Consider the following 18,622-nt stretch of genomic DNA (forward strand, 5'->3'; position numbering starts at 1 on the left):
GATCAACATTTTCTCATATTAAGCTTTAATACACACAACTGGTTCTGCTGAACTTAAATTCTCTGCTGTACTTTTTTTACAAATGATATGTAGGTACCTATTGCTTCCTCATAATTATTTACTTTTGAAATTTAATAAATTATTTGTTTAGTGATACTGAAATATCTTCATTTTAATATATCAACTAAACAACAGATAGGTACAATGCGAAATGTAACCTAACTTACCTAACTATGATGTCATTTAAGAAGAAACTAAAATTTAATAGAAAACGATCACGAAATTTAAATGTTTATTTTTACCTCATCTTATGGATAAAACTCCAACAATTAATCACTATTAAACCATAAAAATGTATTATATACATTTCATATGACTATTTATGACTTTTTTAGTTAAATTTACTTCAACACATTGATATTTCCAATCAACATTTTTAAACTATACCAACTCCCGGTTATTGCATAATTATAATGAATACCTATATGTATAACAATACTATACTATTATGAATTATAATACTATTTATAATAATTATCAAATATTTTTGTATTTTAGAACCATCTTAACATTTTCAATCGTGTATTGGATTGGAATATTGATTTTATTTTGGTCGACTGTTCAAATCCAAAATACAATATTAATTAAGTAAATATTAAAATTATTGAATCGAAAACAATATTAATACGTATGCTTACAGCATAATCATTATTAGCGATTATATTATTATAAGCGATTAAAAAATAATATACCTAACAAAGTACCTAGCATAGGTGGTTGAATAAAATACATAAAAATAAACGTTTCTCAAATATATGCCCGTTATGCACTTAGAATTTTAACCTGCTCGGTTGATGGCATGGATAGTAATTAATTGTTGTATATATCTATTACACATATTTTTGACATAATTACATATGTATCATTCAATTTCTTCAAAAAAATAAGATGTACAACAAATAAAATAAACACTAGCTGTTACCAATAGCGTTACATTTAAATGTGATTTATATAATACCTATATACTTAATAATTACAGTATTTTTATCCCTTAAAAACTTTAAGAACCAACAAATTCGCTTCAACGTGGTCTATAAAAACTATAATATCTACCTATATGCATATTGTAAAGTCCTGCAGACTATCATTTGATTGTCGAATTAAATAACTTTTTGTACCTACTCAGTTAACCGATCAATTGTATGATTACAAACGCATTTTATTTATTTAGCTTCATGGCGTTATACGCTCTGGTTTTTGTTTCAATTGGCGTGGGTGGTATAAAATGCTGTATTGCAGCATTTGGCGTGGATCAGCTTATCGGAAATGATCAGAACGTAACCTCGACGCAAGTACACGTATTCTTCAGCACGTTTTACTTTTCTATACACTTAGGCGTATTTTTCGGAATGATAACTTCACCAATCATCAACAAAATTTTGTTGTACAATGGTCACAATATCAACGAATATGTTATCAGATTTGGAATGGTGGTTATCACGATGGCAATCTCAATAAGTATAAAAACACATAATCTTTTAAGTTTTAATTTAAATAATAACCTTCTCAAATTAAGTTTATAAAAATAAAAATGAAGTAGGTCAATATAATATACCTATCTACATTCTACATTCTTAATTTAAAATCAATAAAAATATAACGAAAGTCAAAACGTGTATACCGTCCTTTTAAGTGCGACTGGTATGTAAAAATTATCAACTAACAATTATCGGTACTGCATTATTCTGAATCACTTATAATTTAACTTTTTAAAATGGATATATGTATAATATAGTTGTTAGAGTATAATGGAAAGTACTTACATAACAGTCGCATGCAAAAACTACCTATCTTCCTCGATGTTAATTAAAATATTTAAACAAGTTTTTGTGATTTTATTCAATAAAAAATAATGAATTATTAAAATACTTACACTACCTCGGAGGTTCTTATGCCTTTATCAACTTGTGTAGAAACACATTAATATAATATTGTATTATTTATGAGTTTCTGAATAACTGATTTAAAAAATATTTATTTATTATCCAATTACTCACAGTCAAAGATGACTTTCAAAATCTAGAACAAACTGTTTATTATAATTAAATTATTGGTTTATAATTATTAATTACAGAAAGTAGATAGTTAGATATTAAACTAATATACATTTATATTATATATTAATACAATTTTCTCTATCCCTTAAATAAATAGCCATATATGTCACTTTTATGACTAAAACATAACAACTCTTTTTATAATCAACTGTACTTTATGTTTATTAAGCATTTAATTCCTGATTATTGTTATTTTAAGCTTTATTAATGTATCATGGCATACATTTTATAAAGAAACAAATAAATAAATATTTAGTGTAAAACATTTTTAGGTGTATTTATTTGCGGAAACCCATACTACTTATTCAGAAAATCGTTAACTAATATTTTACCAAAAATGATAAAATGTATTTTGGTAAGTATACTTTTTCAAATATTTTTTAATTAATTAAAAAAGTATAAATTTCCAACTTTTATATGCGAAAATAAATTACTACAGTTTAAAATAATATATTGTATGCCATTGTTTAATTGTTCACAGTTTTCATTGTGGAAACAATTAACACGCTGTAAGAAGACAAAAAATGAACATTGGTTAGAGTTAGCAAAAAATTCTTTTCCAAACGATATCATAAATGACACGAAGAAAACGTTACACATACTCTGTCTTTACATACCTTTTTCAATATTTTGGAGTTTATTCGACCAACAAGTTAATATTATAAACATATCGTGTTAGTCTTATCCATATTAATTGTAAGTTATGTATTGATTTAGCACACAACTTGGATTTTTCAAGCATCGCGAACAAGCGACCATTTGTTTGGCATACCATTTTCAGTATACATGCTACAAGTGGTAAATCCCGTACTCGTGCTATTCACTATTCCATTTATGGACCGTATAGTTTACCCTTATTTGAAAAGCCATAAACTATTTAAGTATCCTCTAAAACGAATGTTGCTTGGCGGTACTATAGCTGGTATATCGTTTATTTTTGCAGGATGCCTTGAAATGTGTTTAGAGGTGTGTGAATTACATATACATATTATGTGATAGTATATTATCCTAAAAACTGTTTTGACAATTTGTATTTTTATTTAACTAATAATATGTAATCTGAGTTCTACTGTGTTATAGGAAAATATTAAAGATAGAGATATACATAACACAAATTCATACTATGACGCATACACAAAACCACGTTTAGCAAACATATGGACATCAAATTTAGGCTTTCAAAAGTTTAATGAAACCGGATATTTTATATTAGATAATATTAGAACACGAAAATGTATGAATAAAAGTTCTATTAAAATCCGAATACCGAAAAGAAAATGCAAAACACTTATGAAAAACAGAGATATATTTAAAGTACGCTTGAAAAGATATAATATAATATAAGATATAAGATATAAGATAATGTCAGATATATGATTAAAGTCAATATTACAAATTATTATTAAACAGGGTAGCGTAAGATATTATTTAAAAGGACATATTATTAGATTTTGATTATACAAGTCGATTTGTTTAATAATAGACACTCATAATCTCGAATGTTTTTAAAAATATTAATAATCAGTTTTCAGTTTTTAATTTTTTGACTGTCAGCAGTCAGCACACATTTTATTTTTCAAGTTTCCATGAACGGAGTAGTACCTAAAGGTACCCACTCAGTACTCTGTTACTCATCTCAACTTAAAATACGTAACAATAACTAATTAACTAAATATTTATAAACAACATTTCTCAGAAAAAATATTCTGCTAAGGAATAAGTAATTTTAAAAAATGTTATCATTTGAAAAAATGAAAACTTACAAATTATAGTGATAAAAATAAAAAAATTAGTAAAATTAATTTTTTTTTTCAAAAGTGTTAACCTTTAAAAAAATCCCTTTTTATAATAACATATATATTCATTTTATTATATTGTTTTTATGTGTGGATAATATTTTTAGAAATCAATTATATTATTAGTAATGGAAAATAGTTTATTTAAAGAGAATAACACTTTGTTTAACCGACCTTCAGTTGTCCTTGTGCCGGAAAATGTATGCATGACTTCAGAAAAAAATCATTCATATATAACACAGTAAAGTTTTGAATAATTATTTTTTTTTAAACTAATATTTTTCATTTGGTTAATCTGTATTGTATCAGTATAATTGTTCCATTAAATGAAGATTACAGAATATGGTTACACATCAAAAACCTTACACTTCAGTCCATGTCTAATAATAAGATAACAATTTTCGAAGAAGCACATTCCGTTACTCAATTTCAAAATAATACAGTTTTGAAAATTCCTCCTGGTTTGTAAGTACAAATGGTTTTAGTAATCAATTATATTACTCAATATTATATTTTAAAATATTAACACTCACATACACATATCACGTAGAGTACAACATATTATGAAATTATCATGGCCACTTCGTAAAGTTGATCATTTCATGAAAATAGATTTTTTATTTTGTGAAATTCAAAAATATGTTTCAATGTTGTAACTTTCTTGTTTTGTTAGTAAGTTGCAACTAAGTGGCAATTACTACCTATTACTTTGTAGGTCATAGGTGTTTGCTGTTTAAATTATTAACTACCATACCTAGGTAAATTTAAAAAAAAAAGTATAATAATATTATATTGATTATTAATGTATTATAATAAATTCATGACTACAAATAATTTTCAAATTTATAAAAACATATAATAATTAATGCAATTTTAAGGTATACACTGACGATACATTATACGGATAAAAAACAACAGCCAATATCAAGGAGAGTCTTAAATCTTGAAACTAATCATATTTACACATATAGAAATGAATATGATAGTAAAATAAATTCTGTAAGTATCTACCTATTCTATTACCTATAAGTCCAATTATCACTATAATTAACTATTCCTATTTTGTAATTTGATAAAAATACAATATTTTTAGAAATTACAATCAAATACAGTTGAAAAGACTTATGTTTTAAGTAAAGAGTGGTTATTACCTCAGTTTATTTGTATGACATTCGGCGAAACACTGTTTACCATGACTGGATTATCATTTTCTTTCTCGGAAGTAAATAAAAATAAGTAAAAAAAGTAAAATCAATTTCAATTTAATATGTAACTCAACTATCCTTAACTATCATACACACGACTAACGATTATTAGGCATAAACGTCAACCAACAAACTTAAATAAAGACAAATTTAATACGATATGAACCAATTTAAGGGGGCAAGGAAAAACTTGTTAGTCCCATTTTTATTCATTTTTTCCAATGAATGTTATAATACGTCTCTAGGATAAATTTGTAGAAATATAAAATAAAATATACAATGGAGGTCATAATTATACATTTATCGTTTTTATTTTAATTTATAAAATACTTGATCCTTTAAAAATATTGATCTGGCTTCGTATTGATTAATAGCAAGGCCGTCACGGGGTGGATGGGAAAACGTCCACAAACCTTACTGTTTTGTTTTTTGCATCTACATTGCTTTTTTTACGTTACCTACACAAATAATTGTATTTGCCGAACTTTTTTTTACAGACTCCCGAATCGATGAAAACTGTGTCAATATCTATGTGGTATTTTTGCGTGGCTCTTGGGAATTTAATTGTCATTTTTATCAACAAATTTGTAGCGTTTGAAAAGAAAGTAGGTAATCAGTTTTTGTTTCCTTTAATTTATACCCACAAGACCAAATTAATATGTCTAGTGTGATTTAAAACCAGTCCAACATGTTTTTTATGTTCGCTTCCATTGCACTCTTAACGATATTCGGCACCTGCAAATGGAGTAACACGTACGAAAAATTATATTACAAAAATAAAGCAGATACAGGAAATGAGAACGATAGAGATAATGTTAATTTAGGTAATATCCTACACGATACTACAAAAAACAATCCACCTATTGTCTTTAAATTACTTTTATTTTTGTGTTTTCAGTGATGTTATTAAAAAAGGAGAGTTATCAACTATCGTTTTGAAAACGAAGAGATTATATTTAAGACAATTATCAGCAAATAATATATAGAGTTTAAAATATTATTAATAATTATAATATTGTTATTAAAATCAAATTCATCGAAAACGGCGATAACAATGAAAATATCTTAAATGCACTTAGCCAAGTATTTTATTTAGGTATCTATTGTCTATTGAAATTGTGTGAAAATATGTTTGATTGTTAGATGCTATATAATATTTAAAATATTGTACCTACACCGTTAATATAACGTTAAAGCTTAGTACACCAGAATATCGGATTTTTGTTTGTTGTTCTACATGCTGCCTGGCTCGTAGTGGCTAGTGATTACAACTAGTATTTACCTATCTGGCTATCCAATTATAAGTTTCATTGACATATTTTTTTAAATAAAATGTAAAACTACGCACGCGATTCGTTTTTATGTACAGTATCGTAAATAATAGTATTAGTCAGTAGCATTCATAATCATATCATAAATTATAGGTACCTAATTAGTTACATTACATGTAGTAACATTACAATTATTTAAACAATCAGTTGACTGAATAACCTTTTGAAAGAAAAGAACTGAGACTTAGATGGAAAAAATTGGGTTTGTTTTCCATAATAGAAAGTCATGGGGAACCTACTAGAAGCCGAATTATAGTGTTGGGAAATCAAGCAGCCACGAAGGTCGTGAAATTTTGATTAATTAAATCAAATTTGATACCTATGGAGTATAGACTATACAGTAAAGGATTTAAGATAATATTAATGATGATTAAATACGGATAAATAACAACTTTTTGGTTGAGCTTTTATGTCAATGATGGTGATATAAATAAATAAATTTCGTTTTTCAACAATAAGCAATAGGTATAGTGAATCGGGGCTGTAAGTTTATGCACTAAAAACTATTAAAAACGTAAACATTGAATTAAAACTTAAATTAAAAATCAAAATTACAATTAATGTAACAAAACTATTATAGATAGGTAATTAAAATGTATCTTATCGGAAAGTTAACATGACACAAAAATTAATAATATATTACAATTAGTTTAATGATTAAAATAAATACTTAATAGCCAATAGGTGCATCATAAAATTGTGTACAGAGCACTTGTTATAGTTTCCTATTTCTAGCATTTTAGGGCTGCATTTGATTTAATAACCCTCACCTTAAAATTAAAATTTTTATTGATTCCTGATATTTTTACAACATACACGAGTATTAGTAGCCAATGGAATTTTTCAAATAAATAGTAAATTTTAAAGTTTTAAATTTTAATTTGATAAAAAAAATATTTACCTAATACCTATACATCATTAAAGTTCGGTTGTGAATCATCTTATCTTATAATATTTCCTATAATTTACGAGTAAGTAAATATAAGTACCTATATGTATAAGTTTCAAGTTTGGTTTATGGTTTATGCATGATTGTTATTGCTACAGTTCATATTATCAAGTAATATAAAAGTTACATTAATTATACTAGATACCAAAGATAAACATTAGAAAAATGTTATCAACATCCAGTTTGAAAAAAAAAACATAGCACGCTACTCGATATATTATTTTGTCCTCTACAAGGAAAAACTATGAATCGTAAATATTATGTTTTTGTTAATAATTGCCCATGACGACGAAAAAACCTTACAAAAAAATGTAAATATGAAAAAAATGTATTCAATATCTGCAGGTAAAATAATCATTATTATTTGAGTAGATAATATAATACATTTTATAATAAATTTATTAATTTATTCCACATTAACATTTAATATTATGTGATACTTTAAAAAAATGTTTGCAAATGTGAGTTTCATTTAAATATAACTTTGATCAAGTTTGACGTTAAGGATCTTTAGTTATGTTTTGTAACGATTTCCTAATGACCTAATATATTTAGTATTTATCCGTAACAAACGATATAGTGTAGGCTGTTGAGTTAAAACATTTTTCTTTTTTTAAATGAAACAATGCTAGTGATTTAGATTACTACTACCCTACATTTGTTGATAATTTGAAATTTATATCCTTGTACATTTATTGATGTAATCTTGTCTGTTTATCATGTTATTGTTTATTAATTTTACGTAACACCGTCTTCAGTTATATGACGTGCTTGTTTCACCTTAGGTACCAATAACGGTTTCGGCTTGTCTTTTTGTTGTTATTTATTATATTCATATAAACTCAAATTCATTAAAATTTCAAGGGGTTATCATTTTTAACACCAATGTGAGTGAGGGCTTTGATAACGCACAACTAAAAACAGTAAAAACTGCATATTTTTGGTGAGCTAATGGGATATTTGCACTGGTTTCACCCGCTTAGTCCTCTAGCGATTTGTGCCCATGATAATATTTTAATTTTCGTCTGATTTTTCAGATGTCAACACAAATCCATTATCAATGGCATGGGTTTATTTTGTCATGATAAATGCCACTACCTAATACCTATAACAATATAAAAAAAATGTTAATATAATTTTATCAATGTTAACATATTATTTTATTTTTGTATTTAAAATGGTGGGGGAGGCTAATATAGGGAATTGTTTACACAGTTTCACGCGATATTTTTTCCTGCAATAATATCTATTTTTTATTGTTTTATAATTGTTATAAATTTATCATAATTTAAATTTCAAACACCGTGGTTATTTTTTCGTGGGTATTTACTTACCGTGTAACCTTAACAACAATTCATTTAAACGTAGTTATTACAAATTTTAAAAGCATATAACATAATAATAGAATATTATCTTACCTATAGGTATTGAGCTCAAATTACAAAATGGTTGAAGTTGATTCCGAAGAGGTAAAAAGGCACTTGGAAATCTTGGGGTACACGAACATAGAACCTAATCTGCTAAATGAGTTCATAAAAGGTAAATATTGAAAAATAATTCAGAATTGTAAATTATTGCTCGTTTAAAATATTTCGATTCTTTAAAAAATCGCATTCCACGTCTTAAATGCGCATAAATGTATAAATACCTAAATCGTAAATCTAATAGGTTGATAAAATAATAGATGGTTATTAATAATTTTCAACTTAGGTAATATATATGGGTATACACATGAGTGTAACTAAAATTTGATTGTTACAAGAAGCTTTAGTCCTAGAAAGCCTAAGTTGAAAATAAACCAGAGTGAGCGCCACACCACTTGGCCTTCGTCATTAAAAATAAAATATAAATAATAAAATAAGTTTTTATAATAATAAGATAGATACATGTTTTATAACTGTTAAACTGTACCTATCTATAGAACGCTTATTTTTAAATACAAATGTTTACAAAATATCTATATCGATAGATCACTTTCTGTTTTGGATCATAATAATCGAAATTATATAATACTTAGGTAGGTATGTTTTGATTCTGCTCATAGACACCTTGATAGTTTAGTACTAACTACAAAAACGTTTTAATTGTATAAGACATATACCATGTAATAAATATCCGTTATTATAGTTGCTTGAGGATAAAAAAAGGAATACTTTTCAATAATAAATGTAAGAGTACTATTAATTTTCATTATTTGCGATTAAGAATACAGCGACCATCAATATCACACTTATTTTTTAATCGACCCGTTACTAAAATTAATATGATATAAATGACAAAACAGCTGGGTAAAAAGAAGACATCATTCATTATTCTGTGCACCATTGTGTCACCAACGGTGTACATATAAATCAAATGGTACATCCCCATTGTATTATCATATACAGGGTGATTCACGAGGCGTAAAACACTCATTATTTATAAAAACTATTTACTTTTTTCAAATTTTTTTTTTTTTCAAAATTTTAGATCTATGCTGTTCTAAAACTTTATACATTTTTAATATTTTTCACCCTTATACTTATTTGGTAAACCACTATCAACTTTTGATTTTTAAACGGCAACCTATATTAACAATATCATAAATGAATAAGACTATTTTTAATGCATTTTCACGTTTAAATTTTCATTTTTCGTTAATCCGTTGACGAGATATAGTCTCCCAAAGTTGGATGGTTTTGGGGTGGTGTTTGTGTATAAATGTGTTATACCATGTCAGTACCGGCGTACCGCGGCCGCAGCAATTGGGATTTTTGTACTCTAGCATAAAACATAATACACTTTTCAAATAAATTCAGTAAGTACGATAGTTAATCCTAAGTTGTGCCCCAAAATAAGTAAACATATTTACACAGGACAAACACCACCCCAAAACCATCCAACTTTGGGGGACTAAATATCTCGCCAACGGATTAACTAAAAATGAAAATTTAAACGTAAAAATGTATTTAAAAAATAGCCTTATTCATTTATGGTATTGTTAATATATAGGTTGCCATTTAAAAATCAAAAGTTGATAGTGGTTTACCAAATAAGTATAAGGGTGAAAAATATTGAAAATTTATAAAGTTTTAGAACAGCGTAGATCTAAAATTTTGAAAACAAAAAAATTTGAAAAAAGTAAATAGTTTTTATAAATAATGAGTGTTTTCCGCCTCATAAATCACCCTGTATATTATTATATAGCTAATTATTAATTATTTTACACATTGAACACATGACAGATTTTTTTGAAGATTTTGATATCAACGAGGATGGGCTAATAATTAAAAACGTATAGGAGAACTTGTTACAGCGATGGGTACACCTATACATACAAAAGTATTACACATAGGTATAATAGTAAAATACAACTTTTTTCTTATCTCCGCAAACATTTAGTGTTATACTATAAAACATTTTCTCTGAGGTCATAAATCATAATATTATACAACAAATATATTATAATATGAATGTGTAATATGACGTATCATATATAGGTACTATAAAATGTTAGTACTGATTCGTCTGATTGAGTTTCACCAAAAAAATAACGAAAAAAGTAATTGCAAAAAAAAAAATAACAATCCAAACATGTACTTGCCTATAATAGTAATTTATTATTCTCTATATTATGCACTTCTGAAATTCAACGTAGGTAATGGTATGTAAATATATAACAATATTATCGTAGTTCTCTAACCATCGATATAGATAAGTATTATACTTTTAATTATTATATATAATTTAATATTTATAATACATCTCAGGATAAAATGTCGTAGATTATGTATACAAATATAATAATTAGTAATATAACTTTTGAAGTGCCGGACATTAACTGTGCAGGCTGTAATAGTAATACTACAATATTTAATAGGTACAGATAAAAGTAGGTGCATACCTTTATTGGTTTATATTTTAAATTTTTAACAATATATGATGCACAGTGAACATGATGATATTTTAGATTTGAAAAAGGTCATAGAATACGACAGAAAACACAACAACGTCAGTGTACTGTCTATGTCGCTTTACCAAGACTGGAATCAGACTTACTCTGAGAGGATGAAAAATAGTACCCCGATTAAAAACACAATCGATCGAAATAATGGTACTGCAAACGGAGACGAATACGAAGATGAAGTCGACCTAATAAGTAAAAAAAACACCTAAAACACAATATTAAAATTGGAACTGCGGTGGATCTAGGATTGCTCTTACTGCTGGCGGTGCAGAGGAAGGGGGAATAGGAATAGGAAGTAGTCATAGACTCATAGTACCCATTACAAATAGGTAAACGAATAGGTAGGTTAGGTTAGGTTAGGTTCAAATACTTGAAATACATAATATAACATCTAAGGGAAACCTAACTGGGAAGTAATTGAATCCGTCACTGATTTGTAAAATTTAGTTAAGAACGCGATTGGTCGACGTTGGCAAATAATCATCGGTTTTGTATGATTTTGATAAATAATATTATTTTCATTTTCCGCTATCACGGCTTTATAATTACAACGCGTATGACGTACCATTACTATACTCGTTACTCGTACCAATAAAAATTGGCAAAGATATAGTAAGACTTAAACGAGCACTTGCCCTGAAAAGTATACTTTTAAGGGAAACCTACCTATTATGTCTGTTGATGAGATCCCCTCTGCTCTTTTAATTTTTTTATATTTTAATATTTTATCAAATAATGTTTTTTTAGAAAGAGCTATTAAAGTATAATATTCATTAAACGGCTTCACTGGTTCTACACTTCCGTCCAAAAAAGGAAAATTTTGTAGGCGTATAGTAAATTTTACCAGTTGACAGTAACTTGCGTCATGTTTCAGTTACGTAGATACCCAAATGGCCCAACTAGATACGGCCGCATGTAAAATCCACCGATTGCGACCTTTTTAGACCTTTTTTCATGTAAATTCCACCGGTACGTTTATTTTACCTGAAAAAAAAATGTAAACTACACCGGTACATTTTCTTTTTACCTGAAAAAAAAATGTAAACTCCACCGGTATGTTTTTTCATAGCAGCATCAAGTCAATTTTTCCAATTTTTTTTTCAATAATGTAATAAATATATTTTAATAGGTAATAAATTTCAAATTAAAATAACAAATTGTATAACAAATAAATATAAATGGCATTTTTGAGGGAAAATTCATTTTTTAAGGACATTTTTGGCTATTTTTAGAGCATATTTGTATGGTTTTGAGTACATTTAAATCCGGGCCCTAATTATAATATATCTATTGTATTTAAATACAATAGTTTAAAAAAAAAAATCATATAAAAATCAAATAGAAATAATAGAAAAATTTATAATTATTAACATTACGTAAGTAATGCGTACCTACATTATAATATATGTACAGATTTATTATTTATATATATTATATTCAGATACTTATATCTTTTTTTACACAATATTAAAATAAATAATATAATAATTCTTGAATACCTATCTAATAGAGCTTTTGTAAAGTGATGTATATTTGGATTTTTATATGGAATTTACGTGCTTTCAGGTCAAAAATACGTATCGGTGGAATTTACATGTTATAAATCCAACCCTAAAATCGACTACCTGTAAATCGGTGGAGTTTACAATCCCCACAATATCATTATAAAATTGATGATTTTTATTAAATGCGCCAATTTTATATTATTATTTAGCCATACCTATTAATGAATTGTAAAATCAACAAAAATTATTCACACAATTACAAAATAGGTATCTGACTTGAAATTTTACCGTGGACCAAACCTATTTGATTATTGGTTAAAAGTTGTTCAGCGTTATCTTATGAAATATCTATCTATACTTAGTTAATGAATCAACGAAACAGCGTGGGTTATAGATAAAGTATAAAAATAATATATACAGATATAAGGTAGGTGCTAGGTATTTAACTAGAAATTGAATACATTAATATCGTTCACTACGTTAGTATTAAATCAAATTTACACATTTTTATCTATTATGCTTTACATTACCAGATTACCTGCAGGACATAAATTTAATATTTCGGTCTTAAGATAAGATTGACAAGGTCACTCGTCCACATGGCTACATATCGATCAAAATATGCTGTACATAAATTTAAACTATTATTAATTCTGAAATTTTTTGTTAAATATTTAATTCATACCTGCCTTCTTATTGGGATTCGAGATAAAATTGTACTTATAATAGCTAGATATAGGTAACCTATGCAATATAGGTAACCAGTTAAGGCAAAATAATCAGCATTTTTCTATACCTATAGGTATTTCTTTATTTACCTAAGTAGGTAGGTACCTAGTAAGCAAGATGGAAGGCTACATTGGGTACATTCGCGTCTAGGTACCTAGTAAATTATTTAATATCGATATAGGTCCAAGACGGTTATATAACACTTTGAACGGTCACCTAGAAAAATTTAAATTACAGAAAGTTTGTAGGTACTATTTCAGGTAGTAATAAAAAGTATATGGCGGACAGTTAGTACTATTTCATGTATGGAAAAAAAAATTATGCATGTCACATAATTTGCAACACAGCTAGTTAAGACATAAATAAAAATAATAATTAATAATAATATAGTTCTTATAATAAATTCGTTTTTCGTGAATTTTCTTCAAATCTGGTTCGAACTCTTTTCTGAGTAACCAGACAGAAGTATTTGATTTTTTGATTTTCTATAATTAATAGCTCGGCTTTTCATATTGGTAAGTGCAAGGTTTTTCAGCTTTTATTTTTTATCACTCGATCCGTGGCTATAATCAGATCATTTTGTTAATAATTCATACTATGCGATAAATAAAAATATTTAAAAAAAAAATTATTAATATGAAAATAATATGATTTATATAAGTTATCAATCGTCGGTTCGTAAGAGTTTGTAGTAACTTTACTCGTACAAGGTACAAGTCACTTTTGAACACATTTTTAGATTTAGTTTTGTAGTTTGGTTTACAGATCTACTGTGTCACTAAACGCGATCTTAAGTTTTGAGCAATTTGATTTTATCTTATCTTGTAAAATATATTTCCCGGTGTGTTTACACCGTACCTACAAAGTGTCCGCGGTATGCAACTCAAACAATGAAATAGTACAAAGGGGTATAGCCGTTTTCGACCAAAAACGTACCATTTCCTTTTCGACCAAATTTAAAAAAGGTTGATTCCCTTTTCGACCAAATTTAAAAAAAGACTGATTCCCTTTTCAACCAAAAACAAAATTTTTTGTAAAATTATGGTAATTATATAATTATGTAATTTTGACAAATTATTAAAAGTATAAGTTGGTACTGAATAGTACCAAACAATTTGAATTCGATTTGAAAAACCTTCAAAATTTAAATAAATGAAATAATAGAGATAATTTTTAGTGTGTGTAAAATTATATCGTTTTGTAAATAATTTTGTCGTGAATTGTATTTTTACGAATATTGTTATTTTATGACATTTTATGCAACTTATAAAAACTATATTATATAGCAGCAATTAAGCAATTATTTTTTTTTTTTTTTACATATATTATATAAATTTTTGTTTTGGCCGAAAAGGGAATCAGTCTTTTTTTATTTTGGTCGCAAAGTGAATCAGCCGAAAAGGGAAGGGTACGATTTTGGTAAAAATTAAAAAGGGAATAAACTTTTTTTAAATTTGGTCGAAAAATGAATCGGCCGAAAAGAGAAAGGTACGTTTTTGGTCGAAAACGGTCTCGCCCGTACAAAGCGTCCGTTTACTACCCTACGATACGGAATTAGATTATAAAAAGTTACCTATACTGATTCTACTGGGTCACAACTTCGAAAATGATAGGTACTATGACCAGTTTTTGACTTTTTAATCCGGCGCAACCACCTAATCAAATACCAATAAATAAAAGCTGGGACCAGGGCCGGCTCTAGGTTTTTCATCACCCAGTGCAAGTATTATTTCTGCGCCCTTTACCCTCTTTTAAAACATGTAAACAGACAACCACGCCCCCCCTGATTTTGGCATCCCTGTGCCGTCGCAATCGTCAATCGCATTTAAAGCCGGTCCTGTCAGTCAGGGACACAATATGCACGCGATGCAGGACATTGAACAATTACCTAAGTAATTTCATTACAATACATATTATTGTTTTATATATAATATATGTATAATATAGATACAATTAATTTAATATTATTTATTTTTTTAATGATTATTATTATACAAGATGTTAGATGATACTAAGATGTGATAGTTGCAGTAAATATCACAATAGCTTAAATGGGACTGTCACTCAAGTGTATAAAATACACCACTTGTTTTAATTATATTTGTTAAAAGCAAGTATTATATCATTAAATGTTGTGTTTATTAAAGTGAGGAAAAAGAAATTTTACAAAGATCTGACAAAGAACTTTCTATTAACTGCACCTACGTAATGAAATGTTATTCTATCTAATTTTAAGTGATTCAAATCGATATTATATTATTGTAACATGTAATTGAAGGCAAGCAATAGGCCTAAAACATTTATATTTTATACGTGATCACATAGACTGGCCAGTTTACCCAACCAATGTGGGTGAAATGATGGGCACTTGTTTCTATTTTTATACCGAACATTTGCATAATAAAATCAAGATTCAATATTAATTTAAATTGTATAATTAAGAAGTGAAAAAAATTTATCCACATCGGGGTAGACACTTTATCCATCTTTTCACAATAAATTTTAGTATTGGTATCTTAGCATCACTAAAATAAAAGATTTAATTTATTTTTGTTTTTAGAAAAACATAAAAACCAAAACTGTTTCTCACAAGCATCTTCAAAAATTAAAGACATGTATAATATGACTTCCATGGATAAGAGCTCTAAATATGAATCAGAATTTAAGGTAAACTTTAAAATACATAATATTTTACAATTAAATGATTTATTTTCAAAAATAAATAAAATATAATTCAGAAATTATTATTTGAATATTTGTAAAAATATAATAATAATAGCCATGTTTAAATTCATAATACAATTTAAGTGTAGCAATTCATTATTGGTTTTAAAAATGTTATTATTTTTAGATTATTTAATTATGTATTATACTGTATAATAAGCCCACATCATTGTAAAACCATCAAGTAAATTATTTACTTCACTCAACCTACAAATTGCTTATTGTTTATAAAAAATAAATATATGTATAATTCTATGTTACATTGTATTGTATAAACACATTTTATCTGTACTAAAGCAAAATGATTTGGTAGACTACATAAATTGTTATATTTGATTACTACAAATTTAATTATAGCCACCAAAATGCTATTTTTGTGGATGTAATGAAAATCAACCAAGATTGAAGTTGAAACACAGTTCAAAACCACTGAACACTTTACACCTCAGTGTAACATTTGGTATTGAACTTTAATTACGAAATAAAACAATAATTATAAGATGATACAAAACTTGCATTAAATTACACTAGAAGCATGGAAATAATGTAAGTTCAACATATGTTTTATACCAAAATTTGTATGATATATTTTTAATGTGAATCAATATTTATAAAATATTAATCAGAAAAGATAACACATTTTCATTAGCGTTATGTATTATCTAATTACTAATTAGTACATAGTTAAGATCTTAACTTTTGAATTTTTTTAGTATTTTTTATAGATTTTGTACAATGTAAGGGTATTTTCCTCAAATTTTAGATTTTAAAGAAAATTTGTATAATATTCAAAAAAAAATAATTTTAATATTATTATTACGGGGGTTTGTTGATCAAAATTATTGTGTACCAAAAAATTTAACGAGTGTTATACATTGATAAAACAAGTCGTCTTTCAGATATATCATCGATCATATACACTTATCAAGTATTTTATAATGTGTGGAATATATTCAATAAACAAGATTAAATTAATATGAACATATTGATTGACATGTTTAAAATTGCAGTTAAGGGAATTGTTGTCAGTAGTATTTTGGCACTCACTTTCACCATTTAATCAATGTTATCAAATTTTATATTTCAACAATTTTAAACATGTCAAAAGCAAAACCATCTGTAAGTAACCGCCTTACATATTTATGAAAATTAATACAGAAACAATATTTTTTAAGTGATGGTATCTTAATTTATATTAAACATATTTTAATTATACAGTACAACAGTGCAATATGAATTAAATTAAAAAAATAATTTAAAATTGTGAATATTTTTTTTTATTCATTTAGTTATTTTTAATGATTTTACATAATGCTTAAAATATAAATATTAACTATTGTTTATTAATATTATTAATTTATAACTCTTATTTTAAATTACCTTGACACCCATATTTCTTGTACAAATTATTATTTTTTTTTCACTTATTTAATTAGATTCTTTTAGATCATTTTTGTGTTACTTAAGTCATCAACATACCAACTCTATTCATTACCAATAGTAAACTGTTTAGTAATACAATACCCTACTTAGTGATGTAATACTTTTAAATTATTAGGATAGAAAAAAATAATTAGATGTATAACAGAGCAATAGCACTTTGATGAACACATATATAATATATTATTATTTAATAATAATGAATACACAATTTGTCAAAATGATGTCAGTTTAACTTTATTAAATGCGAATAAATCTAGAACCTAATCGGGAACAAATTACAGTGAACTTAACAGAATAATAGATAACAAAAAAAATCTAATACTAATCTGCTAGATTAAGTTCTCCAACTCACTTCATATAAAAATAGTAAAGAAAAAATTTGTACAATTATTTTTACAATTCAGGGTTTTTTTTAAATATAAAACTTGTTTAATTATATTTTAATTGTATAACTTTAACATACTACAAATTGTTTCCCAACCATACTTTGTAATAATTTAAACAAAAAAAATTGATTCACATGTTTTACTGAACTATTTACAATTACAAATATCAAACCATTAGATTTTTTAAAGATTTTATTTTCCTGTTTATTTAATTTTTAACATAATATGCATACACATAATATATATATATGTATAAATAAATATATGTATATGTATATTATATATTATTTTATTATTGTTTAGGTGTGTACAAAAAAACTTACTAAGTAGTAGTTTCTCTAAATAAATAGAATTGGTGGGCTTAAAAATCCATGGCCACAGCAGCTGTAGATCCAGAGTAAGTCATAACTTAAACATATATTCTTAGCCAGTCAATTTTTCAGTTTTTAATATAAAACCTTCTTAACTTACAAAAACATTTTAGATTTTGT

The 18,622-nt window shown here is 26.3% G+C and overlaps 2 protein-coding genes across 2 annotated transcripts; both read left to right on the forward strand.

Annotated features, from left to right (window-relative positions):
* Positions 1 to 558: 558 nt before the first annotated feature.
* Positions 559 to 6,468, forward strand: LOC107166894 (solute carrier family 15 member 2-like). Its single transcript, XM_015515730.2, has 13 exons — positions 559 to 648; positions 1,232 to 1,518; positions 2,390 to 2,472; positions 2,599 to 2,769; positions 2,835 to 3,083; positions 3,198 to 3,431; positions 4,021 to 4,154; positions 4,223 to 4,378; positions 4,792 to 4,912; positions 5,007 to 5,135; positions 5,616 to 5,723; positions 5,801 to 5,942; positions 6,017 to 6,468. The coding sequence occupies exons 2-13, from the start codon at positions 1,236 to 1,238 to the stop codon at positions 6,055 to 6,057; spliced, it is 1,851 nt and encodes a 616-aa protein (XP_015371216.2). The 5' UTR covers positions 559 to 648; positions 1,232 to 1,235; the 3' UTR covers positions 6,058 to 6,468.
* On the forward strand, positions 6,135 to 18,597 carry LOC107166887 (uncharacterized). Its single transcript, XM_089221400.1, has 5 exons — positions 6,135 to 6,214; positions 8,823 to 8,937; positions 11,348 to 11,536; positions 16,139 to 16,245; positions 16,660 to 18,597. The coding sequence occupies exons 2-5, from the start codon at positions 8,844 to 8,846 to the stop codon at positions 16,774 to 16,776; spliced, it is 507 nt and encodes a 168-aa protein (XP_089077526.1). The 5' UTR covers positions 6,135 to 6,214; positions 8,823 to 8,843; the 3' UTR covers positions 16,777 to 18,597.
* Positions 18,598 to 18,622: the final 25 nt, after the last annotated feature.

The sequence above is a fragment of the Diuraphis noxia genome, unplaced genomic scaffold (genome assembly GCF_037042655.1).
Source record: "Diuraphis noxia isolate RWA-SAM2 unplaced genomic scaffold, SU_Dnox_SAM2 contig0002, whole genome shotgun sequence".
Lineage (NCBI taxonomy): Eukaryota > Metazoa > Arthropoda > Insecta > Hemiptera > Aphididae > Diuraphis > Diuraphis noxia.